The sequence below is a fragment of the Poecilia reticulata genome, linkage group LG9 (assembly GCF_000633615.1).
Source record: "Poecilia reticulata strain Guanapo linkage group LG9, Guppy_female_1.0+MT, whole genome shotgun sequence".
Classification (NCBI taxonomy): domain Eukaryota; kingdom Metazoa; phylum Chordata; class Actinopteri; order Cyprinodontiformes; family Poeciliidae; genus Poecilia; species Poecilia reticulata.
In genome coordinates this window covers 16,693,753-16,705,699 of record NC_024339.1, presented here as the reverse complement: position 1 = coordinate 16,705,699, position 11,947 = coordinate 16,693,753, and the positions used below count along the sequence as shown (strand labels likewise).

Genomic DNA, 11,947 nt, shown 5'->3' with positions numbered 1-11,947 from the left:
AGCTGTAAAACAATAATAACATGATAAAAGAAAAATAATAAGATTAAGATAATAAAATAATATATTTTTTATTAATATTAGTAACTGTTATTTTTATTTACTGTATTTTACATAAATGTATAAACAATTACAAATAATATACATTTAATTTTATAATTCATCTAAATTAATTTAATACATTTTATAATGAATATAAAAATTAACATTTATATTATTTGCAATTGTTTATGGTTTTTGTTTTGTTGTTTAACAAACAATTTGTAATTATCTATTAACATAAACAATTGAAAATAATATACATTTTAATTTAATGATTTATATAAAAATTTAAATATATATTATTTGTAATAATTTATGTTCATTTATGTAAAATATATAGTCAGTAAAAATAACAGTTACTAATATTAATAACGTTTTATTGTAGGTATTTATTGTGCTACCAAGAACATATTTTACATTTTAATTGAAATATCTTTTCATAAATCGGCAGCTAATCCAACACGCATACTTTTTCTTTTTCAATGACCAGGGCGTGACGTAACACCGTCTTCAGCGAATCACATGCGTCCTTGGGCGGAAACGAGTGACAGAGAGGAGGGTTGTGTTTGTGTAGGTAAACAATGCGGCTGTTTCTTGGTTAAACGTGAGTTTTTTTGTTTTTTGTTTTTGTTATTTTCTTATAACTAGAGACACACTTCAGTAGTTTTGCCGTGAGCTTTCGCAAATGAAGACTATAATTGTTGGAGTTGGTGGGTAAGTAAACCTGAATGCTGTCAGCAAACTATGTGTAACTGTCTTAATTTTCACGCATTGCTGCTCATTACTAAAAAACGGAACCACTGATAACGGAATTACAAGGTTTCACTTTGTAAAGTGCTTCCGATGTGACCACTAAATACAAACTAGGAGAAAACAAGAGAGAAAAATGTGCAGAAATATTTGAAACTGAAGCAACAAGACAACGGATCGGTAGACTTTGCGATAACCATGTGGCTGTGAGGGCTGATAAGACCTGTTTACTTTTTACGATTCGAAACACCTACTCTTAAGTAGGTATTTTCTGTTAGGTTTCTTTATTTTATAATTTCCATTTGCTTTAATCGCAGGGTGACCAATGGAGGAAAATCTACCCTCTCCCAATTTCTTCACCAGAAAATACACAACAGCAGCATCATTGCTCAGGATACGTATTTTAAAGTAAACCATGAAGGCTTCCTTAGATAATATTGGTGTTTTAACAATTTCTGGCACAACAGATAAGAATTTACAGTTACGTATTTATTCTTGTCAGGATGACTTTGTTGTACCATTGGACAGTAACGGCTTCAAGCAATATGACAGTAAGTACAAATGCTTGTCTGTTATTTAACTTGATGATTTTGACTGAAATTAAGGTTCTATAATTATAAACCAACTCTTTTTATTTGACGCCCGTCCTAAAAAAAGTTTTTCTGGTAACATTGTTTTTGGTATTTTAGTGAATTTTCAGGTCAGTTATTGTGTATTGAAATGAATTTGTGTCTCAGCTGAGAAATGGAGATGGTGCTAACTGCTTTCTCTTTAAGCGCTTGATGCTCTTCACATGGAGGAGATGATGAAGGAGGTTTACTCCTGGAGAAAAGACCCTCATGAGTTCCTGAGGCGGCGGGGCCTGATAGCCAAAGACTCATCCGCCGATGACGAACTTTACATTCTGATAGTGGAAGGTTTCCTCATTTTCAACCACAGGTACAAAATACAGGATGGATGGATGATGGATGGATGTTTTTCCATTTTATTTTTTAACCTCTAATCTGTCATTAAAACTGTGAAATTATGTCTCTTGTATTTACATAGAACATGTTTTGTAGAATAACTGATCTGCTGTTTCTAGTCACTATTAATTCTGTTGCATCTCACAGTTTAATATTATATTATAATATACTATTATATTATATTAGCATTAAATTCTCCTAGCCGTCTTTTAATCATACTATTCACATTCTGTCCTTCCAGGCCTTTAAATGAGATGTTTGACATGAGATATTTTTTGGAAATACCTTATGACGTCTGTAAGAAGAGACGGAGGTACTTATCTCTCTTTTTTGGTATTATTAGTGTAATTTTAAAAACATTGTACTTCTTTCACTCTGATTTTCTGCGAAATCTTAATTTAAGAGCTGTTTCTGTGTTTTTGTCCTGGCAGCATGAGGGTGTATGCGCCTCCAGACCCTCCAAACTACTTTGATGGATACGTGTGGCCGATGTACCTTCAAAACCGCGAGGAGATGGAGAGAATCACTTCAGAAATTGGTGAGAGGACATCTAAAATGTTGAATGGCCTTTAGATTATGGACTTGTACAATTTTAATAATGACTCAGCATGAGCAACATATTGGTTATTACAGGTACTTCTATGATAGCGGCAACTTGCCCTTCTCTAATGATGATCGTACTGATTTTGTTATACTTGTCATTATTTAAAGCTGCTGCACTGTTTGTAAAAATGTTAAGGATTGCAGGTGCTGCATGTTTATCCTGTTTTTGCAGTTTTTCTGGATGGTCTGAAGCCAAAGGACGAGGTTTTAGCTGCTGTTTATGAAGACATTCGTAAAGAAATAGCCAGACTCCAGGGTAAGGCTGCTTCTTAATCTGGAAATAAAAATCAGTATGCTGAAATGGAACAGAGTAATTTATGAGTAATTTGCTGTTTATGTTGAAATATCCAACTAAAGCGACTGAGGAGTGGTAAACTTTAGCCCAACCAGAAAAAGAAGCTTGAAATGTGGGGGAGGTTTGGCTAAATCACATCCTGTCTTAAGTAACGTGAAGCTTTCATATGCAACTCAGCAAAATTCATTTAGTTTCTATTTATGTGGTTTATTATGTTCTTCTTACTGATTCTGTCTAGATGTAGAACCATTTGTACTCCTGGTAGATTACAGTTTGGATTAATCTTTTCTTCTGTTTAGTTGACAGTCAGGATTACATGGTTTGCATTACGTCAATTTTATTGATTCCAAATGCAGTTAAAAAATCAACTGAATTTACAAGTGGACTCCATTTATGTTGCAGAAACATCTCCGTTTTGAGCTTCATAACCGTGAACAGTTAAACAAATGTAATTTCTTGGTTTTCTGTTATTTAATAAACTTCATGTATTTGTGAGGAAAGAGTATGAATTTATGACTGCTTAATGAATGGAATAAAAATATATATTAAAAAGTAAATTGATAAACAGTGAAAACATGCAGAGAGCTGGTGAGACATTATAGGAAGGAAGGATTTGATTGCGGAGATGGTAATAGACATTTTTTGACTTATTACTGGCTGAAGTAAAGATACATTTCTGTATGCAATTTTTAAGTAAAAATTGACAAAATAATTTAAATTGATCGAAAGGAAATCAAATGTTTTCACTTTGTTTTTGCAGGACAAAGCTGATGTGATCGACATTTATCTGGATGTCTTCTAATGGAGTGATGTGAGACTGAAAGGACCAACCATTTTATTGGTGCTGTTTCAAAGACTTTTGGTTACTGTTGATTTTGATCTCCTTTAAATGGGTTTGTTTCAACACTTTATGCAGATGCTTCATCCCACAGACTTAAGGTTTTCCCACCTTAGAATTTCATTATTGCAAAAGAAAAAGTGATGTTCACTTAAAATGTTACTGCTTTCAGTAAGGTGGATTATAATTGCTTTAAAAAGACTCTTAAAAAGGTGCTTATGAGAAGAAACTGATCAAATATTGTCTATTGTTCTTCTTCTGTTGCCTGAAGCTGACATTTTTACCATCAGTTAGTGGATTTTACAAAAACATTAACTTTGTTTCACACTGGAACCTTGTTTTTGTACTGACATGATCTCAAAAATGTTCAACATATATCAAAAAATTGTATTGCAGCTCTGTAATATCAGCTTGTAATCCTTTTATCTTGCTATCATCCGTGAGATTGGTTTAATGTTTGACTATTGAATCAATAAAATTCACCAGTCTTGAATTTATGAGCCTATAAAGCATTAAAGATTCACCCAGCTTTATTCTAAAACTGAGATTACATTCCCTTGGATGTTTTTTGAAAGCAAAATAAAATGTAAAAAATGCTGACCAAATTATAACAATTACTCTTTTTGATATAAAAAGTAGCTAATTAAAGCTTTTAATTATTTGGTGGTTCATATTTCCAGCATGATATTTGTCTGATTATTTTAGATCAGTTTTAATTCATGTTTCTGTTCCATTGTCAATGCTTGTTTTTGAAAAATACATTAATGTCTACAGTAAATCTTCTCATGTCATTGATTTTATTGCAAAACTTTCAAATGTCATGTTTTTGTCACTTTTTAAAATATCAATATGTAGAGTGTGAAGCAAAAGGGAAAATATGTAAAACGTTTAAATGATCAGCACAGAAAAAGTGATACTGTTTTTATGAAACGGGGTTCTACTAGTCTTTATAAGCAGTCAGTATCTTACTTGCAGAATGCATCATTCATCAGTGAGACTTTAGAAAAACAGACAGTCTGACCATGAAGTTGTCTGAATTAAAATCAGACAAGCGTTTCCAGTTTGGGGTCAGTTAAGAGTATAAAAACTATTTCTCTTCTCTAAATGCCGGAATAACGAGAAGGAGAATTTTTAGAGGATGTTTGGTTACATATTTACTACTTTTTGTTTCATTAAATACAGAAGTTTACATAAACCATAATATCTGGTTCTTTAAGACCATTTTTAAAAAGCCTAGAAAAATTTATGCTCTTTAACTAGGTGAGGGCAGTTCTTTCTGGGGTATTGTGAAATAATTATTGGTTTAAATTGCAGCATTAAGTTAAAACTTACAATTGAAAATTTATTAACTTAAAAAACAATGTTTTAGACAACTTGTCTCTTGTTAAATCAAGTATATGAACTTTAATTTTTGATCTAAACCAATACAATTTTCTTGTTGATTTAAGTTGCATGTTCAAGGTGAACTTTCATTTTCAAGTTAAACCACCTTCAAATGTTTTACAGTGTGCAGAGACCTGGTTTCTGTTACTTTGCCAGAAACTTTCTTTAAGAAACATAAGTTGTTAAACATTAGCTGTAAATGGGCAGAGAAATAGTTTTATAAATAACTAATGTGCCATTTGAAAAACCTCCAGAATGTATCATCACATAAAAGCAGGCACTGCCCCTCACCTAGCAACCCCAGTAAGCCCAACCCGTTACCTAGCAACCCCGGTGAAGTCCAGCCCGTTACCTAGCAACCCAAGCTAAGCTTCAGAACGGTTGGTCAGCTGGTTTTACCTCTCTATCTGCTGTACAACAGCTGATGAATAAGATAAGTGTTTTGTTGTTGACTTACTGTCCAGAAACTACTTGCTGCATCTTTGTTGGTTGTGCAGGTGGCTCTACTTCTGCTTTTCAAAGTTGTACAGTTGTATAATTTCACATCTGTTTGCAGTCAGTGTAAATGTTGAGTGGCCAGCAGCAGCTTATTTGGGTTTAAAGTGACAGGAGGCTGCGTTCACACTGCAGCCTGAAGTGACCCAATTCCGATTTTTGGCAATTCCGATTTTTTTTGCCGGGGCCGTTCACACTGCCAATAAATGCGACCTGTATGCGTTCTGCAGTGTAAACGGGCAAACGACCTGAAAGTGTCCCGCATGCGCACTAGAGGGCGCAATAGCGTCAGCGTTCTCAATGTTCTGCCAACTGCCATAAAAAGAAGAAGTGCTCAGTGTTTGCGGAAGTAAATACTGGCTAACGGTGGAGCATAGCATACATATTTGAAGTTGTTGTCCGGCCGGAGCAGCATATTAACAGCTTAATCATCATTAGATTCCGTCATGGTTGTTGTTTTTCTTCCTGCTTGCGCGTATCAGTAACGCAGAATAGTGAGATTTGTTGAGAATCAGTGACGTTCAGTTCGAATAAATGCGACCTGAACTTTAGGTCGCATTTGAATCGGATACGTGTCGGATATGGGTCACATTCGAAAAAGAATCCGACCTGTGCTGTTCACACTGCCATGAAAAGATCGGATACAGGTCGCATTACATAAAAAAAAATCGGAATTGGGTCACTTCAGGCTGTAGTGTGAACAGCTAGTTCTGAAAGTAGCCAGAGTAACATTATCTAAGAAAGATTTTAGGCAAATAATGTAATGAACATGTTTTGTACAGACCTATATTAATCTGTTCAAGGCAGCATAGGTCACTTTTAATTGATCCAGGATGGCCTATTATTTGTTTATTTAGTTATTTCAACCAGCTTGCTTTTCTAGAAGTTCACTGTGCTCTTATTGGCCAACGAAGTTTCCAAATTTTAAGAAGTTGTGCCCTAATGTTATGTAATCCGAGAACTTCAGAACAGGTTGCCTAATAAGTCATGTTTTCTTGCAGGTTTTATAAGCGGGAAGGTTTTTTAAATGCACATAAAAGCCACAGATTTTCCAAAACGCTTGAGCAGCTTCATTGGAATAAGTTTGGAGTTTCACAGACTCTTACTGCAATCACTGAAACGGAAACGGCCTGTCCAAAGCTTCAGCCTTAAACTACTGCTTTCATTTTCACACGCACGATCATGTCTGACACCACGTTTTCGGATTTTCTGCAGGAGGTTCTACAAGGTCTCAAAACCTTAATTGCAAAACCCCATGTGAGATGCATGAACCTGGACTGTTTACCACACCAGCGGATGAAACATTTCTCAAAAATTCCACGCCATCTGCTGGATATTTTGTGTTTACGTCAGCAATGAACTTGTCCGACCGGAATGTGCAGTAAAACAGACATCACATGCAAAGCAGGGCATTCCTCACTTCCCCTTTCTGACTGTATCCGCCTCTACTTCTACATATATAAGTATGTAGTTACTATTATCACAAACTGAACCCTCTGGCAGGTTTGTAAGAATCTTTTTTGCTGAATTGTTCAGAGGTAAGATGCCCAGCCGAAGATTTTTTATCTGCTTCTTCCTGTTTTTCATTTGCCTCATCTGTTGCCATGAAGCCATGCCTGCTAATCTCAAACAGGAGAGGCTGAATGATAGACCAGTGATTGGTAAGAAACTTTATTTAGGAGTTCTGTGCGTAAAAGAAACCCAGCAAAATTAGTTTGCCACAGCCACGTTTGATTGTTTTTGTGTTTCGTTTTGCTGCTCAGGTGTTTTGACTCAGATGGTCTCAGATGATGTCATGAAACCTTTTGGAGCGACATACATACCCGACTCTTACGTCAACTACATCGCGTCGGGGGGAAGCAGGGTGGTGCCGATCAGGTGGGTTGGAGGCTCTGGTGGTTTTACCTGAGAAAATGGCAACAAGATGATAAGAAGAGGTTCAACATTGTGGAGGAAAAATGCTTTCTATTTGCAGATTTCTTTTTAAACTTTTTCATTTTGTGATGGAGAGTGTTTTCTTCTCGTTAATGGCTTCTGAAGAAAGACACTATCCCCCCTGTGACCCTGCAGTGAAAGACAGTGTCACAATACATGAATGGATTAGTCAAAAAGTAATATAGTATCTGATTTTAACTCGTTTTGCAGCAACAACTGCTATCAGTTTGTGACAACTGCAGTCATTTACCTCCATGTAGAGAAAGTTTAGTCCTCTCATCTTGGCAAATTGTTCGATTTACCTACATTTGGAGGTTTTCAAGTGTAAATGCTCTTTTAAAGTCAGGCTTCAGCATCCTAATAGCATTGAATCCCAGACTTTGACTAGGCCGCTTCCAAAAACTCCAGTTTCTGAACTTAGAGTCATTCAGCGATGGACTAGCAGGACTTGAAAGTAGCCTTGTGATGATAACAAGGTTTCCTGGATGATGTATTGCCCAAGAAGTTATTGTGATAAATGGTAACGTTGCTTTTGAAACCATTTTAAAGTAATAAAAGATCAATAAATCTTAATTTCTATCGATCGTTTAATGCTAAAACTAGAAGACATTTTAAATATGCAAAGTAAATAAACAAAACAACCAATTAAATGGATAAAACCTTTGGTGATCCAGTCTTTGGTAGAAAGAGACACATGAGAAAAACAAATAATCATGCTTGTTTTGTGTTATGTGTGTGATAAATTGATTATTGCTTATTGAAACCGGCTTGCGCACACACTGTATTTGTCTCCTCAGTGTCTTACTGAAATTCTTTGGGATTGTTAAGTTTTTGTTTGAAAGGCAGACAGACTTGGTGTCATTTTTGTTCAGCTGTGGTTCTGACTTTAGAACAGAACCTCAGCGATGAAGCAACGGAGCTAAAGCTCATTAGATGTTGTTCTTGGTTCTTTTGTGACCTGCTGGATGAGATCCTGGACTATTTTTAGTGGATAATCCTGGGAAAGTTCACAACTTTTCCATGTTTCCCCCACTTGTTTAGAACAACTCTCTCTCCCTGGTGTCCCACAGCCCTAGAAATGGCTTCATAACTCTTCCTAAATGTCAGTTAATAAATTATTTATAATATAAAATAATCCTGGACGCACGATTAACTTATTTTGGATGGTTAAATTTTAGCTTCTGGAATGTTTTCCAAATCCCTAATCTCAATCCAATTGAACATTTCTCAACTATACAATAAAAACAAATAATAAATGTTTGATGATTTTTTTTAAAAATGTGATGACATCTGAAAGCTCCTGTTTGTAAAATGTGTAAACATTAAATAACCACTGACTGTGCTGGGTTTTTTTTTACAGATTGACTCTTTCTACTGCAGAGTATGAAAGCATCTTCAAGAAGATAAATGGGTGAGAAAGCCCAATATATGTATTATTCTGCAGGAGAACAATTTAACATTTAATTAAAATATTGACCATTATTTTTAATATGGTAAAAAATATTGACCAATTTAATGTTAACAATTTAACATTAAATTAAAATATTGACCATTTTTAATTTCTTTGTGGTGTTCAGCCTGTTTTTCATCGGTGGAGCCGTGGATTTGAAGACCTCAGACTTTGCCAGGGTGGCGAAGATTTTTTATAAACTCGCTCTGACGGTGGGTATAACGCATCATGTTTCATTTTCTGGTTAATATTCCCAAAATTTTCTCAGCACTGACTGATTTGTTCTTCATTTTGTGTTAATTGTAATTTTTGTGTGTCTTCACCCTCATCTTGCATCCTTTTCATTACCAAACTGTCTCTTTGCATTAATTTAGGGCATCTAGTTAGAAAGCTTTGCATGCTTTTAAAACATGTATACTTCAAGTACTTGTGCTTTAATCGCTGCTCTGCATTTCTTTGTCATCATTCATTTTTGAAGTTATTTGTGTTTCTTAATTTGTATCTGCTTTGCTGACTCTATTAGACCCAGTCAGTAATTCATCTATGCTCTTTGGCCACAAATGAGAAAGATTTCATAAACAGTCTTTAAAGGTTGTGCATTGTTCTCACGTTTCTTTTGTTTTCGGAGCGAAGGGAAGTTAAATGAATGTTCTTGTTCCAGGCCAACGATGCAGGGGATTTCTTCCCCATCTGGGGAACCTGTCTGGGCATGCAGCTGCTCACTGTGCTGGTGGCCGAAGAGAATCTGCTCTCAGCAACTCCGGCTAGAAATGTGGCTTTGCCCCTCAACTTAACCACAGGTGAAACCTTTCTGTGGCATCACTGACGTCTTTTAATTGCTTGGTTTGTTTTTTAGGTTAAGGGAACATAAACTGTTGTTAAACTTCATGTTTTTTGCAACATACATGATGCGAATCCCATCATCACCTCCCCAACACAGAGGGGTTTTTGAGAGAATTTTTGCTAATTGTTGCTAGAAGACATGATTTGTTCAAATTAATCCTGAAGAAAGATCCTGAAAGTCTGCAGTCTGATAACTTTTCATTTACATTAGGACATCAGTATGCATCTAAACGTCTTCCATTTTAGTTTTAAACATTACATAGATGCATTTTCATGTTTCTAAATTAATGCTTTAATTCCTACAGAGGCCCACTCCAGCAGGATGTTCCAAGGTTTTTCTAAAGAGCTAATAAAAGCTTTGACAGAAGAACCTCTGACTGGCAATTTTCACAAATATGGCCTGACAGTACAGGTATCTTCCTCTTTTGTTGTTTTTAAAAGGAAAATACGTCATACTTTTCATGCAAATATTTTCTATTGAAAGTATATGACACAACTTGATTTTACCTGATAATGTTCCATTTTAATCATGACAGAGACGTTGTTTTTCTTGCAAACTGTCTAGACGATCAGAGAAAATCCGACTGCCTGAGCTAGTGAGGCGGTTTAGGCAGAACTAAACGAATTTTAACAAAAACATCAAAATTAGCGCAGAAACATTAAGATAAAACCCTAATTAACTTATTTAAAAAGGAAAAAAAGTGAATTTTAAGTTAAGTTGAGTTAAGTTGAGACATTTACCCTAAACATGCAACCACAGTTACGTACAAAGAAAGAGTTCAGATCAGCACATATTCTTAAAAGTTACAATCCTAACTTTCATCCAATTAAGAATATGTGGCAAGACTTGCTGTTCACAAATAGTCTCCATCCATCTAATTAAGCTTGAGCTATTTTGAAAAGTATAGCCTGAAAGTTTGAAAAACCTGCAGCTGTAACTGGAGCAAAAAAAATAAAAAATTATGCTTGCCGCACTTCTCAGATTTTCTGTTTTCCTCCAGCTTCACAAATACAAACTACTTTGTGTTGGTCTATTACATAAATACATTGGCATTTCCAGCTGCAATGTGATGAAATGCTGAAAACTTAAATGGAAAATTAAACTGTTCTTCCAGACTTTCCAGGAAAACGAGAAGCTGAGCGGTTTCTTCTCCCTGCTGTCGACAAACGTCGCCGAAAATGGAGCTCAGTTTGTCTCCACCATTGAAGGTTATTTGAGTGTGGAAGTGAAAAACCAGACTGTTTCTCTTGAGCCGGGTGGTGATGGAACGTCCTTTCTTTTCCTCTGCCCTGCCAGGTAAAAGGTATCCGTTCTACGGAGTGCAGTGGCATCCCGAGGTGAACCGCTTTCAGTGGAACAGAAATCTTAGCTTCCCTCACTCCAGTCATGCCATTCAGGTGTCGTCGCAGCTAGCTGAGTTTTTTATCAATGAAGGTAAGAATTAGGTGAGAATTATCCTCTCATTACAGCTTCGACTGTGTATCGCCTTTAATCATCTGTGCTTTGTTTAGGACGGAAGAGTTTCCATCATTTTGACTCTCCTGAGGAGGAAGACGCTTCATTGATCTACAAGTTCACTCCTGTCTACACTTCAAACTTTACTGCCTATGAGCAGGTCTATTTCTTCTAGGTTTTGGAGGATGCCAAAGCCTGCTAGACGCCTGCATTTCTTTTTGAAATGTGAAGATGTGGCTTGAATTTGAGTGCAACATTAAATAATTTTACTTAGAAAAATATTATTTAAAGCCATGATAAGGTTAAAATAAATGTGATTGATACTGTGGATTTATGAAGACGGGTATTTCAAAAAGAGAGCGCTTTTTACCCACTCCAGTAAAGTTGAGGCTATATATTGCTGCATATTTTCTTTTATTTTAGAGTTTTTCACCTTCTTGATAACTTTGTATGAATTGTATCTTCAAATAAAGTAAAAATGATTGAATGCTAATGTCATTATTGATATTAAAAGTTATTTTTCTTTCTGAATTTGGAGTGTTGTTAAAAAATTATTTGACTCCTGGAGTCAATTTTCTTATTGACTGCAGGTTTCTTTTTATAACACTTAAATATTTCAATAACAAATACAACCAGATAGAGACAAAAAAATTTGCTTGATGGTTGACTCAATCGATTGAAGGAAAACTCTTTATTCCTGTTGTTAAATCACCAATGGGATGAAGAAAACATGGAACAGTGAACAGATTTGTATCATATAATGTATACGTCCACGGGAGACAATAAACTACCCGAAAGAGTCGCCCAGCACTCCGTGTTTTGCGGTAGTGACAAATACTGGGACCTGGTTGGGCCCAGTATTTGGAGCGATGGTGCTCCTCCAGGCGTCACCGGC

At 35.7% G+C, this 11,947-nt stretch overlaps 2 protein-coding genes across 6 annotated transcripts; both read left to right on the top strand.

The window, feature by feature from the left end:
• The first annotated feature begins 579 nt into the window (after positions 1–579).
• On the top strand, positions 580–4,268 carry LOC103470104 (nicotinamide riboside kinase 1-like). Of its 3 annotated transcripts, none has more exons than XM_008418273.2 (8): positions 580–753; positions 1,107–1,197; positions 1,292–1,340; positions 1,566–1,728; positions 1,996–2,067; positions 2,186–2,292; positions 2,530–2,613; positions 3,413–4,268. In XM_008418273.2, exons 1-8 carry the CDS (start codon positions 725–727, stop codon positions 3,421–3,423), a joined length of 606 nt encoding a protein of 201 aa, XP_008416495.1. In that variant the 5' UTR covers positions 580–724; the 3' UTR covers positions 3,424–4,268. The 3 variants fall into 3 exon arrangements, with proteins under 3 accessions (XP_008416495.1, XP_008416496.1, XP_017161995.1); XM_008418274.2 differs by having other exon boundaries at positions 2,502–2,613; XM_017306506.1 differs by having other exon boundaries at positions 581–643; positions 1,107–1,340.
• A 1,745-nt stretch (positions 4,269–6,013) lies between these two features.
• Positions 6,014–11,583, top strand: LOC103470103 (gamma-glutamyl hydrolase). Of its 3 annotated transcripts, none has more exons than XM_008418270.2 (10): positions 6,015–6,871; positions 6,979–7,029; positions 7,132–7,246; positions 8,664–8,714; positions 8,881–8,965; positions 9,415–9,553; positions 9,902–10,008; positions 10,712–10,805; positions 10,894–11,031; positions 11,109–11,583. In XM_008418270.2, exons 2-10 carry the CDS (start codon positions 6,981–6,983, stop codon positions 11,225–11,227), a joined length of 897 nt encoding a protein of 298 aa, XP_008416492.1. In that variant the 5' UTR covers positions 6,015–6,871; positions 6,979–6,980; the 3' UTR covers positions 11,228–11,583. The 3 variants fall into 3 exon arrangements, with proteins under 3 accessions (XP_008416491.1, XP_008416492.1, XP_008416493.1); XM_008418271.2 differs by having other exon boundaries at positions 6,015–6,906; XM_008418269.2 differs by having other exon boundaries at positions 6,014–7,029.
• The last annotated feature ends 364 nt before the right edge of the window (positions 11,584–11,947 follow it).